This window comes from Triturus cristatus, chromosome 10 (genome assembly GCF_964204655.1).
Source record: "Triturus cristatus chromosome 10, aTriCri1.1, whole genome shotgun sequence".
Classification (NCBI taxonomy): domain Eukaryota; kingdom Metazoa; phylum Chordata; class Amphibia; order Caudata; family Salamandridae; genus Triturus; species Triturus cristatus.
Window position 1 is genome coordinate 809995851 of NC_140593.1, and position 17718 is coordinate 810013568.

Consider the following 17718-nt stretch of genomic DNA (forward strand, 5'->3'; position numbering starts at 1 on the left):
TGTGTCCTGGCTTTGTCAAACTCCTCTGAACCCGGATGCACAGCTCAAATTCATGAACTTGGTATTCTCTGATTCAGTCCTCTTTGTATCTCATGCAGATGATGAGACTGAAAAATGCAGCTGAGACCTTGAAAGCAGAAAGTTTGAAGGAGAGAGGGAGCTACTACCCCTATCGATATAAGTGCAGGTATCACAGATACCAACAGATACCAGGGTTCAGTCCTCTTAGTGGTTCTTCTACTCATAGGTCAGCAACTTCAGACCCAGAATCAATGATGACCTAACTGTGATAGAGGTCAGCAGGACTACAGGAACCATCATGCATGTGGAAATCCTGCTCCTGCTCCAAACAATGAGTCCTTACACTTTCTATTATAAGCCTCTCCCATGGGAGGGAGCATCTAAAATCACATGGCTGAGTGGAAATCAATCCCTACTGACAAATGGGTTTCACAATTCATAGAAAAAGGCTACTCCCTTCATTTCAAATCACCTCCTTCAAGACTCCTTTCAAAATCAGAGCTAAAATAGAAGTTGCAGCTGTAGTTATAAAGAAAAGAGGTCACATCCCTTCTTGAAATAAGTGCAGCAGAGCCTGGAGCTCCATGTGTAAGAAGAAAGTTCATCTGGTCCTGATAAATGAAAGAATTACCAAACTTCTGGAGCGCACGTCTACTCAAAGAGTGCCCTGGCGCTAAGGCCAGGGACACATAGTTATAGGCTAAAGAGATGGGTTTTTAGCAATTTGTGAAAGGAAGTCTCATTAGGTATATTTCTCAATTGAAATTGAAGATGATTCCTAATCATGGCGGCACGGATAGAGAAGGAAGATACTCCGCGTCTGAACCTTTTAAAATGAGAGACCACTATCAGTATTGTGTCCCCCAAGTGCAAGGCCCTAGGAGGACAGTATTGACATATCCAACTGTTGAGATAATGTGGCCCTATTTTGTGAAAGACCCCTAAAGCCTTAAATACAACTCTCTTTCCAACCGGAAGCCAATGAAGCTGTCTTAGGTTCAAGGACGCGGAGTTCCGCCTAGAGAGCTTAAAAGAAGATGGGCAATAGTATTCTGCACTGAGTTTAATAGTCTGGCAGACCCAAATACAAAACATTTGAATATTATTTTCAGTGATCCCAAGGGAGAAAGGCATAAAACATTTTTAGCCATTTCATTATTTAAAAACACCTCTTTACTACTGAAGAATTCTGGGCCTTAAATGAACGGTGCCCATCAAACACCACCCCTAAATCCCTAGCAAATTCCATGGGAGACCCTCGCCCAGCTTCCAGTGCATCCAGGTAATGGAGTGGGACCAAAAAACAGAATTTCCTTTTTGTCTGGGTTTAATTGCAGATTATTGGCACTAAACCTGATTATAACTGCCCTCATACAGGCTGAAAAGGTTTCGTTAACTGAGGCGGAATCACCTGCATGAGAGAGTAGTAACTGAGTATCATCTTCATAAGATAAAAAGGCCAGCAGGGACATATAGATGTTAAATAGTGTGGGACTCTGTGCCGACCCCTGTGGCAATCCACTTTTATGAGTTTTTATTTGATAATCAAATTTATTGTTTTCAAACATATAGAACAAATCAGCAAAAGCACGGAGGACAGTACATCAATTACATTCTTATGAGCATAGCATCCCACGGTTTCACACCCGATAAGATATACACAAATAAAGTAAGGAAGTGATTCAATCCGAACCCTCCACAGTACCCAGCCACTTCCCCGTCACCCTTCGGTATTTTTTGGGACATCCTCTTGCCACGTTAAGGGTTTTTTCTTGGGTCGCGCACCAGTCCACCCCCCTTCGCCACTTTCCAAGGTCAGGCGGGTCAGGACATTTCCATGCCTCCGCAATGTCCCGCTTGGCTACAATCATGGCGGTATTAAAAAATATCTTTTCATTTCTGGACCCGTCCAGCCCGTCCGTGATTCCCAATAGTGAATGACCCGGGTCATGGGGAACCCCCCACCCCAGGACCTCCGTGAGCTCCTCCTCGATAGCCCCCCAAAATCGTTCCAGGCGGGAACAGGACCACACCACTCTTACGAGTTTTAATGTCCGAAAAATAGAGCTTCATTCAAAGTGCCTACTCTATGAGATTTAAAATGGAGCTAAACCAGATCAGAGCTGATCCACCCACCCCAATTGCTTCCAGGCATTGGAGTAAAATATCATGGGATCCTGTGTCGAAAGCCTCCGAAACATCTAATAACATTGAGGTGGAATTATGACCAAGATCAAAGGTTTTTTTGATGGATTCTGCTATTTCCTGCAAGGCAGTTTCGGTACTCTGTTGTGATCTAAAACCAGATTGAGAGGGATGTAAAAGTTTGAATTCTTCCAACAACTCTGAGAATTGAGTGTTAACCAGTGGCAGCTGATGACATTTGAAAGTGGTGAGACATAAACGTTGGGTATGACTTTTATGTAGCAAGCGACAAGAGCAAGCTTAATGGACAAACATAGGGTTCATGGTAGGTCCTCCTCCCGAGAAAACATTGAAAGAAGATTAGCAAATGGTGTGTCAAATTAATTTCATGATAAAGCAAGGCTTATAAAGCAGTGGGAACTTATAGTCTCGAAAAATTAAATGCATTAAAAACTACCCCATATCTGACTGCATTGATATGTTCAACAGTTACTGTAATGTGCACATTGAAAAGCTTGATAACTTCAGTCCTCTAAATTGTGTGCTTGCCCAGCATCTTTACTGCATGCGGCATCAACTTTGGAAGAAAATTCTCTAACCAGGGTTCGGGAAGCACCCACAGCGGCTGCCTGCAATCAGTCATATAGAAATATGTGTAGACAGGTCCTTAAGTAGGATGAAAAAAGTGTGGGCTGTCTAAAAGGGAACATGTAAAATTAATGTTTATGATTCCCATAATGTGTCACCTGATCTTTATTCTGGTTTCTCTCTTAGATGTAATTGCATCCAGATATATAACACAACAACTGATATACACCTAAAACTTGTCAGTACTATTAGCTTTGTCAATGGTTGTTGGCTGTTTAAGATAAAAACAACAATAGTTTGTTATAAATAATTAACATTGAAAAGGTTTAAATTCTGAAATTGTGAGTCTGTGAATTAAATAGTATTGAGTCCTGTGGGAGGGGATTTGAGCTATAGTAATGCACGCTTTATGTTAGATTTGTATGCCCTTTTTCTCTACATATCTCATCCATTTGCACACCTTCAACCACCACTCTTTCCTCTTCAGCACCCCCTTTTCACTTTTCCCCAAATGCACTTCCTCGCATCTCCCTCACTTCACCCTTCCAAACATACACTGCACTCACTCACAATTAAGCAATTTATTTCCTTTTGCTTTTGCGTTGTAAATATGTTGACATCTTTGTACCCACTTCACACACATTTCCACAGAATTTCCATTGTAACTGGATTTCATGACCATTGTTCTGTGTGCTCTGCAGAGAGGCCAACCCACTGACAGGCACGTTGCTTTGACTTCAGTGTCAGAGCTCTAATCAAAGCCCCTCATAAACACCTGGCATGGTTCAAAGTATGCACTATGCAAGAGTAATTAGATGCACTAAACAAAATACAGAAACACAACATGATAAAACACTCTTGAGGGGAATGCAAGATTAAGTAAAACATGGAACAAAAGAGAAACTAAATCGCTGCAGTGGCGTAGCTAGACCTTGCGCTGTCTATGGCGGTCCCTGCGTTTGCCGTCTGCAGTAGCTGCATGTAAGAGCAGGGGGAGATTGTCACACCCAAAACTTGTGCTGCCTGCCCCTCCCCGACCCCCTCCCTTGCTACGCCACTGAATCGCTGGCATGCATTGTCTTAACATTTTTTAGCATTCACTGTTCATTAATCAATCCATGTTTTTGGCATTAATGTTAAGGGCATTAAGATAGGCCCAGTTGTATCACCATACAGCAGATAACTATCTTTACTATAAGCACATATTTCTTCCTTTGCGCTTGACTCGGATATTTAGATCAAATTCGCAACGAAAAAAAACCCTGCTAATTTTTAGATCAATTTCACTTGGGACCAAATACAGAAGTTCTACTGCTAAAGGGGCCAGCGACCTGCAGCCAGGGCCTGAGGTGTCACAGTGGGTGAGGTTGGCATGACAAGGGGTCTTAGCACAATATACATAACACAAGATTAGCATTATAACATTTACCATTACAGAGGACAAGGCCCCAAACCACACATGCTTGCATCCACTCCTACGTCTGACAAATGGTAAAGGGTGGGATCTATGCCTGTAAATGATGGACGGCAGCCATCAGAAAGAGACTTTGATGCCCGAAATTGTGACACTGTAAGCGTCACCGGCCTACAGTGGATGCTACAATGGACTACAATGGCAATGAAGGGCTTGTGGTGGTGTGTCACTGTTCAGAAAGTTGATTTACTGCCTGGCTTCTGTCTCCTGCTTCAGAGTGAGGTGGCGTAGGCAGCCTGGGACAGACAACCCAGACGTAAATACATTGATTTGTTTAGAGATACAGTTGTATCTCTAAATAAATCGATCCATTTACTATTCAGCCTTGACCGGTGCAGGTAAGAGTGGTGGGGGTTGGGAGGGTAGTTGACATACGACGACGAGGGAGGATAACATTTTTAGAAAAATAAAACCACTTACCTTGCACTCGCCCCATCACCTATGCGGCGAGAGCAAGCTAAGTGGGTTTCTTTTTTTAAAATTGTATTCCCCCTTGTCATATGTCTACTCCCCCCCGACACTCCGCCCTTTTCTGCACCGGCCACAGCTGTTAATATTTGTGCAGGAATGTGTAGGAATTTCAGTGGGGCACAGCCTCAGATCCCTAGTGGAGAAACCACTACTGCGTTCTCCTTTTGTCACTATATTTCCGTTTTTTTCTTTCTTCCGTTCATGTTTTCTTGTCTCTTGCTCTGCATCAAAGGCTGTTGAAAAATAAGTGCCGGTCCTCGAAAATGACCGCTAGTGACCCCCAACTTGCACCCACCAGCTCAAATTGGTGAAATATAATTCACACATTAAAAACACACATGAGGATCACTCTGTGTAATCTATAATCCTGTTAGCGATTGACCCGTCTATGCTGCAGTGTTCTTGTACATGTATCGGTGTAATAGCATGTGAAAAGTAAACAAAACTAGGGTTGTGGCACTCCTGTTTTAAAATGCAGTGTCGTTCAATGAGGACTTTACAAAGTTTGCAGCACAAAACATAAAGGCCTCAATGAAACCTAACAACCGCAGCCTAGACAAGCATTTCGAATTAAATGCTTTCTATGAAAAGATTATTCATTATTGCTTATCAAAAAATCATATCCCAGTGAACCAGGCAAAATAATCTCCAAAGATGGCTAGGTTAATAGAAATATACCTCTTTTTAAATGAAGATTGTCATGCTGTTTCTCACAGAATTTTCTGAGGACTAATCAAGCGGCGGGGATGCTTACTAAATTAAGTGCAAACTTACATTCCATTTGACCCACATCACTGTGACTACTTTGATTCTGAAACATTGCAAAAAGAATGCTCATGTGTTTCATAACTTTTGTCCTGGTATTTTCTTTTTTTTTTTTAAACCATTTTTATTTGTCAAGCGGCACATATACTGCAGGGCCCTGTACCCCAGGGACATCCGCACAATCAGAACAAATATCATTGACTGTGACATTTTGCAGAGTAGTACCCAAGAAAAATGAAAGGTAATACAATCAAGATCTAACACCCCCCCTCCCAACCCTCCCCCTGATCGCACTATACACCCACTCTAAACAGAACCATTCCAATGTTAGAATACAGATACCCACCAAAGTTCCACCACCCATCCCTCTTCCTGAATCCTCCCCTATGAGCCCAATCTTATAAACGCGGGTCCCGTTCTATCGGAACCGGGTCTAGGAGCAATATCCGATAGTCCGCCCACCTTTTCCGTATTTTAACGTGTTTTAAGGGGCACCCCCCGGCAATGAAGATGGGTTTCTCTAGGCCCATGCAAAAGTCCAGGCCATTCTTCCATGCGGCCAATGCAGGGAGGGGGCCTTGGTGCCTTCCACGCCCTCGCTATGTCCCTTTTGGCTAATGTAAGACCCAACAACAACAAGTGGCATTTATAGACGTTGCCGCCTATCCCCTCCATAACATGTAAGAGCGCTAGTTTTGGCGAGCGGGGAAGATCCCATCCCAGCACCTCCGACAAACAATTGAAAACCTCCCTCCAGAAACGATCTAAGGAGAGACTCTGCCAAACCGTGTGTATTAATGTACCTTCCTCCCGCTCACAGCGGAGACACACAGGGGAGGCAATCAACCCTGCCTTCCATTAACGCATACGTGTGCAATAGACCCTATGCAGGTATTTAAACTGCACCAGGCGCAAGCGCACCACTATGGCCGCTCCTCGTGGGGCAGCTAGGGCCTCCACCTGATCCTCTTCCTCCAAGGGGCCTACATCCCCCTCCCAATCCTCCCAGAGTTTCTGTAGCGTGGAGGAGCAGTGGATAACCAGGGTTTGATATATCCTGGAGAGTTTACGGTCTAGGAGTTCTCCCATAAAAACTTTGTCCTCCAGGGGACTTAACTCAGCCAGAGACTCCAATCCCGCCAGACTGGGTAGCATAGCATGTCGAAATTGCAGGTACTTGAAGAACTGGGACCTTGGCATATGAAATTCTGCTTGAAGGTCCTGGAAGGATTTCAATACTGGACCCCTAATGATATCGCCCATGGACGATATCACTATGTGATCCCACCCCCGAAATCCCCGCAAGGCCGCTAGTTGTGGCAGCCACCCATTATCCCAGAGGGGAGTCTCCCGCGTTAGTGTATTCCACCATCCCATCCTACGCAATGCCTGCCTCCAGATCTGGAACACAACCCTCGTTGCCGAGGGCAATGAGACCCGCAGCGATGCCGAGTATAAAACCCTGTGTAGCGAGTGATCTCCCAGGAGCCGCCTTTCCACTGCGTATACCAGGTCCTCCCGATCGCCATACCATCATTCATTCAATACAAGCAAATGAGATGCCTGATAGTGTGACAGGATATCTGATGACGCCAGTCCCCCACAGTAGGTAGATAAAAAGCACGTCCGCAGGGCCACGCTTACCTTGCCCCCGTCCCACAAGAACTGCCCAAGAGCCGCGTTTACCTGCCTAAACCAGCGAGGAGGAATCGGATATGGGTGGTTCTGTAACTGATATAAAAGGCTAGGGAGCGCGACCATCTTAAATATGGACAATCTACCATAGATAGTCAGTGGCATGCGGGACCAGGTCTTAATATCTTCACGTACTCGCTCCCACACCGGTACCAGGTTGCGCTCCCAAGCAACTGCAGGCTCATGTGTCATGAATACCCCCAAATATTTCAGTTCTCCCGCCGCCAGCTGGATCGACGGATGTCCTGTAATTTTGATGGTGAAAAGTATTCCAGTTTGCATGAGAACCAGTCTGCTATAAATAGATCTGTATTCTGCTTGCCGTATCTTCAGGGTTGGTTTGGGACCAAACATTGTCCCAGGCACTCGATAACAAGTGGTTCACATCCACAGAAACAGCCTTTCGTGAAACATTGCTTGGATAGGGTCTGGAGGATTTATTTATTTATTTATTTATTTATTTGAACTTGTAAGGCGCAACAGCTACCCAAAAAGGGTTTCCCGGCGCCGAGATACAGCAAGAAAAATGTCAGGGGTGAATGCTAGCTACTCTAGTTATTGCTCGAATAACCAGGTCTTAACATTTCTTCGAAACCTGTCATAATTTTCCTCTTTTCGAATGAAAGGAGGGAGCGCGTTCCAGAGGGATGGACCAAGGTAGGCAAATGATCTGCCTCCTATTCTTGCCAATTTAAATCTAGGGATACAAAAATTGGAAAGTGATTGTGAGCGAAGACTACGCTTGGGGATGTAAGGCTGGGCCAAAGATAAAAGATAATTTGGCGCCGTGCCAACCTTGATTCTGAACATATAGGTCAAAGCTTTAAAGCGGATTCTGCTTTCAACCTTGAGCCAGTGGAGTTCCCTGCGGTGGCTTGAGACCCCGGAATTTTTTGGGATTTTACAAAGTAATCGGACTGCGGCGTTCTGAACAAGTTGCAGTCGACTGATTACCGCTTTATTTGACCCGAGATACAGAATGTTACCGTAGTCAAGCCGAGATGTAATGAGAGCATTGACTACAGTCTTCTGAGTAGAAGGGGGCAGCATCCATATAATTTTCCTCAACCATTTGATAATGGCGAGGCAAAGACCAACAACTTTGTTGGCCTGTTTACTCATGGAAAGGGTACTGTCCAAAATAAAGCCCAGGTTGCGAACTTGCGTCACTGGGGTAGGAAAAGTGGCCAACTGGTCAGGCCAGTGAGAGGGATTCCAAAGTTCTTGCCCTTTTCCTAAAAGAAGAACCTCTGTCTTGTCTCCATTAAGTTTTAAATGGTTACTAGTCCTCCAATTCAGGATGTTTTGTAACCCCAATTTGAGGGGAGAAGATGAAGACGGACTAGGTTCGGATAGGGAGAAAATAATTTGGGAGTCATCGGCGTAAGTCATAAGGGAGAGTCCGGATTTTTCAGCTAAATCAGCTAGGGGTCTGAGATAGATATTAAAAAACAGTGGACTCAGTATGGATCCCTGAGGCACGCCGTGAGGGGCTTTGAAAAAGTCAGAGCAGGCTGTAGAAGATGTTATTTGAAAGGTCCTGTCACCCAGAAAGGAACGAATCCAATCAAGCGCTTTACCTCGGACTCCATTCCTAAACAGTGCCTTGATGAGGATTTCATGGGATATAGTGTCAAAGGCCGCGCTCAGATCAAGGAGCACGAGCGCGACCGTCTGACTTTTATCAAGCAGGTTTCGAATGTGTTCTGTGACTCCGAGGAGAGTGGTTTCAGTCGAGAAACCAACACGGAAACCAGATTGTGAGGGGTGCAAAAGAGAGTTATTTTCGACAAAGGTGGTTAAAGTCGTGTGGACATGTCTCTCCAAGCACTTAGAAAAGGCAGGGAGCAAGGAAATGGGTCTGTAGTTTGCCAAACATTCCGGATCAGCTGTAGGCTTTTTTAACAATGGCGTAACCATGGCGTGTTTCAAAAGAGTCGGGACTGAAGAGAGTTCAAATGACGCATTAAGCGTATCAACAATGACCCCCAAGGACTGGTCATCAAGTTGTTTAATGATTTTAATCGGGATGGGATTCCTGGGAGAACCAGACTTAGTATTTTTAAGTATGATTTTCATTGTATCTACCGTAATGAGGGGCCAGGCTTCCAAGGTATTTTCACCCAAGTAGACATGTTCCAAGTCGGTAGAAGGGGGTGATACAGTATTGTTAATGTTTATGTCCCTGATAATTTTCTCAATTTTCTCAGAGAAGAAACAACCAAGATCTTGGCATTGTTGCGAATCTAGTGGGGGAGCCAAAGCTGTGGTGTGGGCTCCGGCTAGGTCCTTAACTAGATTAAACAATGTCTTCGACTTGTTAGTTGCTTCCATAATAGAAAGGGAGACAAAAGAAGCACGCGTTTTTACACAGGCAGTGTGATATAAATTCCTGGCCTTGTGATAGATGTTTTTAGCGTCAGGGGCGTAATCTTTACGCCATTTGCGCTCCAGTGCCTTACATCTTTATTTTTCAATTTTTAAAAGATCATTAAACCATGGGGCAGGATGACGGTGTCTATTTCCTTTAATAGAGGTGGTGGATAAACAGTGATCGGCAGCATCGCGGAGCCATTTATCAGTGGCTCCGCGATAATCAGGATAATTTTAGGGGGACGCAATGGTGGCTGGTGACTTTCGATAGTGGAGGGGCTTAAGTCACCAGGCATGCTTTCTCTCCTTACCATGGCTATGAAGGGTAGAGCTACATATGCAATGGTGGTGTGGAGGGTGGCTGAGGCCTCAGTTTGCCCTCAGTGGCAGTTAGGAGTAACATCGTGATGGAGGTGTTGCAACCGAGAGTCTCCTCCTCTGAACCCGTACTCCCGTTCAACGAAGACCTCACTGACATCCTTCTGGGGACCTGGTCCAAACCCAGCACTGCGGCTCCTGTGAGTAGGACGATTGCCCTGCCCCACCCACTGCATAGCTTCAGGGGACTGTAATTTCCTTACCCAGCATCCTACCTCAGAGAGCTTGGTGGTCCAAGCCTCTACTTCCCATGGTGCGCTCCCTGCCGCTCCCCCAGACAGGGAATCCAAGAGACTGGACAGCTTGGGTAAGAAAATGTTCTCTTCTGCAAGCCTTGCATTACGGTCAGTGAACATTGCATGCTTTTTGGGTTGCTATTCCCATACCATGTGGGAAACGGTTGCGCAAGTGCTGCCACAGGTCCCGGAGGAGGCATGGGCTATTCTCTCCCAAGCAGTAACAGACGGGAGAGACGCAGTGAAGTTCATTATATGCTGTGCCTTGGACACGACTGACTCGCTGGGCAGGGCACTTTTGGTGACGGCGGCCCTCAGACACCACGCCTGGCTAAGAACATCTGGCTTTTTGGGGTATGTCCAGGCTTCCTTCATGGATATGCCTAAAATGGTACTTGTCGCTGGATCGCTTTAAGAACTCGCGAGCTACAGCCAAGTTCTTGGGCCTCTCCGCTGCCCCATTTCCCCAGTTTGCCTTTTGCTCCTTTTGTGGCCACAGAAGGGGCTTTCAACCACACCAATTCTATCCCAGCCACGAGCTGCACAAGCTTCCCAGCCTCTACGTGGATGGAGAAAGGTTCATACCAGCCTCGTGGGTTCGGGTAGCCAGTGGTCTGGTCCAGCCACTAGCCCCCAGCAGCTGCAGCCTCCAAACCTTCCTAATCTTGTCCTTTTATATCATCAACATCCAGTTGGTTGCAGGATTCGACATCACCTCCACCACTGGCAGTCCCTAACATTGGACAGGTGGGTTCTGCAAATGGTCCTCCCCTTCAAAAATACCCCTCCCTCCATACCTCCATCTTATGACAGGCTGACGGAGGATCATCTGTCACTGCTCTTGGCTCTCTTGGCCAAGGGAGCTATAGCGAGGGTTCTGGTGCCAGAAGTAGGTTGGTGTTGCTATTCCCTCTACTTTCTGGTTCCAACAAAAGGACAAGGGCATTCGTCCTATCCTAGTTCTCCGAGCAATCAACTACTTCCTCAGAAGAGAGAAATTCAAGATGCTCGCATTGGCTCAGGTTTCATCTGCCCTGGATCCATGAGGCTGATTGGTAGTGTTGGACTTGCATGACTCCTACTTTCATATCCCCATCCTACCTGCTCATTGGAATTACCTGCGGTTTGCTATTGGCCACAAGCATTTTCAATTTACCGTGCTCCCTTTTGGTCTTACCAGGCCCCTCGCGTGTTCACCAAGGTGATGGCTGTGGTTGCAGCTCATCTGCGCAGATCATCGGTGCCAGTCTTCCCCTATCTCGATGACTGGCAGCTGAAGGCGGGATCGCCCCAGGATGTCATCTCCCACCTCCAGACTACGGTATACCTCCTGCATTTGCTGGGGTTCACTATCAATGTCCTGAAGTCACACCTGACTCCCTTTCAGATGCTCCCCTTTATCGGAGCTGTTTTATATACAGTGCAGTTCCGGGCTTATCCTCCCGAATGGCTAATCCTGGATATTCGGGCTATGATACCGATGTCTCTGCCTCTATCCTGGATTTTGATGAGACTTACTCTGAGGCTGCTGGGCCTCATGGCCTCCTGCATCCTGCTAGTGACTCAGGCCAGATGTCATATATCAGGCTCAGCAGAGGGACATGAAGTTTCAGTGGACTCAACATCCAGGGAATCTCTCCAACTTGGTGCAGATCTCAGAGGGAACTTCAAGGGACCTGCAGGGGTGGCTAACGAACCACGACTGGGTCAGAGGTAGACCCCTCTCCCTTGCCCAACCAGATCTCACAGTAGTGACAGATGCGTCACTCCTGGGATGGAGTGGCCATCTGAGAGAGGTTGGAGATCAAACGACTCTGGTCTCCGCAGAATCCGTCTCCACATCAACTTGTAGGAGCTCTGAGCGATCCGATTGGCATGAAAGTCTTTCTACCCTCCATCAAGAGAAGGCTGGTTCAAGTGTTCACGGACACCACCGCTGCCTTGTGATACAATGATGTTTGTTTAAAGCCAGCTTGTAAGACAACTTATCATCATCCTTCTAATGTCCTTTCCAAATTCTTTCTAACCTTTTACAATGTTTCCTTTCAAAGGAAAGCTCGCTGGAAATCCAGTGGGCAGAAGTAGTGCATCTCTGTTATATAAGAGCTTTTTCCTGGAACACAACATCAGCCATGGCCGAAACCCACTAGCTAACTGCCATAGCACCCTTATTGACATCTCCAGAAAATGCAGGGCTAGAAGATTTTAAGACCTCCTGCAAATCAGGGATCACAACTTTGTTCCAGGATTGGGGTGAAAAGGTTAATGCAACAGATTTATTCTCTAAATTTGGATCCCAAAAAAGTTCCCAAGTGAGAATTTAGACAAATTGTGGACCTGCGATAAGCCAAGTAATGGATCAATAAATAAAAGTTCAGGATGCTGGCTTTACATCAGATATACCAACAGCTCATGAAAGGAAACTAGAAGTGCTCCAATGATCTACAACATGCTTGTTTCCACATCCCTGTGGCTGGGAAGCACATAAAGTTACTCAGAATCATACTAAGCAAGGCTTAGCACCAGTACATGGACATTCCCTTTGATTTGAAATAAGCTCTCTAGACTTTTTCAAAGCGCATGGCTGTAGCACTAGCTCAATTAATAAAAGAAAAGGGAGTAGGAGGACAGGGGGGTAGGTTTTCTCCTCCTAAAAACATTTATATACCAAAAGGAACCTGAAAGGTACCCAGTAAAACCTACCCTAATAGAGAGAATTTCAAACCAATGGGTAATTCTCTATGTTAGTTATCTCTGGAAAAACAATTGTTTTTCTTGAGTCCCCTCACTCACCTAGGGTTGCCCCAGGGTGACATGCTTCATCATAGGGGTCCTCCCAGGCATCTACTGCCTGAGGCGTGCTGCAACTTGCGAAGTTACGTAGGAGCACTTTTTGTTTAAACTATGTGTCGTGCTTAGTGTGTGGAGTGACTTATGTGAATATTAAAACCGCCTAGATAGTGAGCTCTATTATTTAATTCTGCTCCTATCCGGTCGGTAAAATTAAAATGGGGTGAGAAACAGGGAATACAGTGACTATAATGTGTAACTGGCCCTAATTACTCAGGTCGACATGTTTCGTGGTTACCCCAACCACTTCTTCAGGACCACACAGGGACCAGCCCTATGCGTGCCACTCCGTGAATAAATATATACAGTGCTAGTACTGAATAGGTACTTGAAACATACGTACTAAGTATGTTTTTGTATTATACATACGATTTCATGTGGAAAAGTAATCAGATGGTCACATGAAGATGTATTTAGTTGGAAGTACGAATATACTCCATGATGTTGCCGAGGTGGAGGGGCCTGTAGAAACTTGACTCGGCCGAACCTCCTGCCGAATGACCTGCTTAGCTACACCGCCTCTTGGTAGCACTAGCTCACCTTTACAAATGAAGGGTTTACATCTCCTCGAAGACTGGTTGCCACAAAACAGGAGTGTCTGAACTGCACACCACTGCCCTGTTATTACATCATCTGGGTCTACATATCACCCAAGAGAAATCAACGTAGACCCATGTGCAAGTTCTTGATTACCTGGGAGCAACACTGAACAGAAAGAGTATCTACCATTTTGCAGAAATGTAATCATCTGCTAAAAACACAATTTTCAACAGCACATCAGGTTTCATCTCTTCTTGGATCAATTGCTTCATTTTGTGTCACTTTGCTGCCGCAAATGTTTAATGGGTTTAAATGTAATTGTTTCCCACAAACCATCAAGCCATATCATGTGATGTTCTGGTTGCCTTTCAGTGCACAGTGTTTTTTTCTTGTTCTTCAATTCCAGAAAAACAGTACTTTTTGTACAGAAAAAAAACTTTATTTGTTTGGAGTATCCTCACCTACTGTCATTAAGAAGAAATTGAAAGTGTTGTTGCACTGAGTATTGGTGCTATCTCTCACAACATCTCTTTTTCTAATTTCTTTTCACCGCTTTTCTTTTGGCCTCTTGTCCTTCTTATTTCTTATTTCTTTTCTTCTTTCCCACTACTTGTGTCGGGCTGTCTTTTGCTCTATCTCTTTCATGCTCGATCACCCTCTCCATCTCCTGTCATTATTCCCATTCCACTCTTTATAAAAAGATGATCTGTTAATCCTTTCATGAGTGAAATGCAGTGACAGTAAAAGCTGTTTAAATGATAGTTTTGAAGGGCATTCTCCTTGATGCATGGAGATATTTGACGTTAATGGAAGGAGAATCTCCTGCCTTATTTCTTTCACAAAGAGCCTATTTGTGTTCTTCACAGATGCCAGAAACCGTCCTGCTCTGAAGTACATTTTGCCGCCTTCCAGAGGGAACAGAACAGAAGGTGAAATCCCAGTTAATTTGCCTGAGGGTTCACAGAAGGATGTAATATTTGGGCATACGTTACAACATCTGCCGCTAGGTGGAAAGGACATGAGGTAGAATCTGTATACACATGATGGAGTGTACAGGACACAGGTTAAGTAATAAGAGCTTACTACACCAGTCTATACAGGACTACAGGTAAGCTGGGTCTGTGTAGTATTGACTGTGCTGTCCGTGTGAAGTGCAAGAGGGAATACGTGCATAAAAAAGGTACATGACAGGAGGTAAGATCTCTCTATACTTGACAGAAGATACATCCCAGGTGTAAGTCTATTTTTACACAACCTAAGATACATTGCTGTATGTAAGGTCAGTTTGCATCTAAACGAAGAATTAGGACATTAGGAAGGATCTTTGTATATCTGACAAGGCAAGAGGCATTATCTGTGTCACTGAAAAAAGATAATGGACAGGAGGTTCAGTGTCTGTAGAAAAGAAGCAACTTACATGAAATAACATAATGCCTTCTATAGTGCACACGTCAGAATGTAAGATCTGTGTACACCCTCAGGACATACAGGAATTTCTGTTCCTCTGAGTTGCCAGAAGGTGAAACCTGGGTGTAACTGTCATAGGGGCCATGGTTTACAGTAATCTCTAGGTACTGCTGAACAAGAAGGTGGTGCTGTAAGTTTGAAGGTGTGATCAGTGTGCACTTCCTGTGGGATATGCATGTCAACAGACGTGTCTTTAACAGGGGGAACAGTGCTGAAGTTAATTTCTGTGTACATCTTGTAGGTTGGTACACAATGGAAAATCTGTGTATTCATGGCAGGGGCCACAGAGAAAAAATTTCATTGGTGTACAGCATGGGTCATATTACACAAAGTGCCCTGGGGGCACCACGGGCGTTTGTGCCTGCTTTACGTGCCCCCGTGGCACTTTGGTATTACAGAAGGTGCCACAGACAAAAGGTGCATGGGGTACACAGATGGGTGTACCCCATGCAAATGAGGGAATCCCTTTGCCTCTGCCAGGGCCGGACTGGCCGCTGCAGGCACCAGGTGTTTTCCCGTTGGGCCGGAAGGGTGGGAGGCGGTGGTTTTTGACATGTGGGCCGGTTTTGTTACTGGGGGCCGGTTTTGCAGCAGTGCTGCAATATCGGTCCCCTGTAGCAAAAGCAGCAGCAGTGCAGCAGCGATTGACACTAGCACGCCACCCGCCCAAACCCCCCTTTACCCACCCTGGGCCAGTGCTTCTCTGCACCCCCCCCCCCCCTAAAAGGTGGTGCACTGTCAGTGGACGACCTGAGATCTGCCCTCTGGAAGGGAAACCCCCCAGACATTCCCTTGCAGGTGGGTGCTGTCACTCCCTGCACCCAGCTGCAAGGGGATCTCTAATCCCCTTTAAAAGTGCAGGCGAGTGCGACCTGCGCTGTGAAACACAGAGCAGCTGCTTTAAAGCCACTCCTTATTTTACTTGAATGCGCTGCTCCCAGGGCAGCACGAGTACGCGGATGCCCTTGGGGTAACGCATTTTATGTCATAGGATGCACTTTCCCTGTTTCCACCCAGCGCACCTGTTTTAAGGTGCAGCGGGCAAAAACAGGGAAAGTGCACCCTTTACATAGTAGGGCCCCAGGAAGATCATACAGCCAAAGGAGAACAATTGTTTCTTCAGTGTGCTTTACAAACTTTCATTCATTCATGTATATCTTGAAATGTCCTTCATTCCCAATTTGGCTCCTCCACTTGTTGGCACCATAAGGATGTTACTTACCTTACCCTTTGCAAGTGCCAAGCCTTTCAAGATCAATATACTTCTTGTGGAGGGCTCAGTGCAGAAGGTATCAAATAGGTAGACCTGACAAACAACTCGGCAGAAGGCCAGTTTTGTGTGCACTTGGATGAGGGGAGTAGAGGGCAAAAGATCATACCTGATACAGGACATGGAGCAGTGGTGGGGACTATGACCCAATCCCAAATTTGAGGGCAGCATCTCTTTTTCCACCTTTCAGAGTTTAAGGCACAAGTTAACATGTGGGACAAGGAATTGATGGTCCTTATCAGTTAGAAGGCAGAATACAAGAATGGATGAATCAGTGTTCCTGCGCGGAGAGGAGAATGTTCTAATTGACGAGCTTGAGAAGAGGAAAAGTGCGTAATCCTGATGTGGCATCATGTGTCCTTAAATCAAAACTTGGTTTATTAATTGCATTTTCTGGTGAATAAATGTGATCACCAGGACTGTGATAATTCATGTGCTTTGATAGGATGATGGTGCTCATTTTCTGGTTTAAGAGGGTGCATCTGCACATCTCTAGATCTGAGATGACAGGATTAGTAGATGTGCCCTTTTTCACACATTCTGGATCACACAAGGTTGCATGCTGTTTGCTGCTGGTTTGGCTGGCTTTTGTTCTCTCTTTCCCTAAGTAATGTTCTGGCCATCTTGAGTTCCCAGAATCTGGTTTTAAAACCTCTCTTCTTTTATTTTGCAGGAGAAGAAGCACGCAGAGGTGTCCCTGAGTCCATCTTCAGCTACATGTTATCAGGTGCGGCATTCACTGGCATCGTGGTCTCCAATGTGAAGCTAAAGCACTGCCACAGTTCAGCGCTGTGTCAGTTGTGAACACACTTGGGCAATCTACTACATATCAGCACAAATTTTAATTTGCACTCATGCAAGTTTAAGCTGACTTCAGATGATTGTGAAAAATATGCTTCCATGTATCATATTAGTAGTAGTATGTGCATAATCTCACAGACATAATTTATTTCTCAATCACATGAGTATTTAACGGAACATCCTTGTCTGAGATAGATCTGCAGAAAGTGGTGAGGGCCCTGAGATCCCATATCTCAGAGCTATTGATAGGCTTTTAGACTGAGTAGGTGAACTCTACTTTGCAAGAGTTGTTTGGGCCTGTGTTACACCCCTGCTTTGCGCCCTGAGTCTGGTAGCAGAGAGTGGAGTACAGGATCGAGTTTGAGTTCCTGTGCAACACAACCTACACAGAACAACCCTTATTGAAGAATTTAACAAGAGCGCGCAACTAGTTTATGCATGAAGATCTTGGGGGAAGAAAGGACAATACTTTGTGGCAGTCCTTGCTTTGTATGCAGGTGCCCAAAGTCTTTCTTAGGAGACAGCCACTGGTGCAGCCGAATGTTGGCATTGATGAATACCCTCTTGATGGCACCCATGCCTCTTTATTCCACCACCCTACACTCTGTAGATCATTTCTTCTGGGTTCTTTTTCAACTCTACTT

General features: G+C 45.3%; 1 protein-coding gene across 1 annotated transcript in view; it reads left to right on the top strand.

Annotated features, from left to right (window-relative positions):
• The window catches only part of DNAAF8 (dynein axonemal assembly factor 8), an 816395-nt gene that overhangs the window by 481659 nt on the left and 317018 nt on the right, over window positions 1-17718 (top strand). The window contains exons 22-23 of the mRNA XM_085628378.1: window positions 14403-14465; window positions 16947-17000. Coding sequence (XP_085484504.1) covers window positions 14403-14465; window positions 16947-17000 — 117 coding nt within the window. The remainder of the gene's footprint in view (window positions 1-14402; window positions 14466-16946; window positions 17001-17718) is intronic.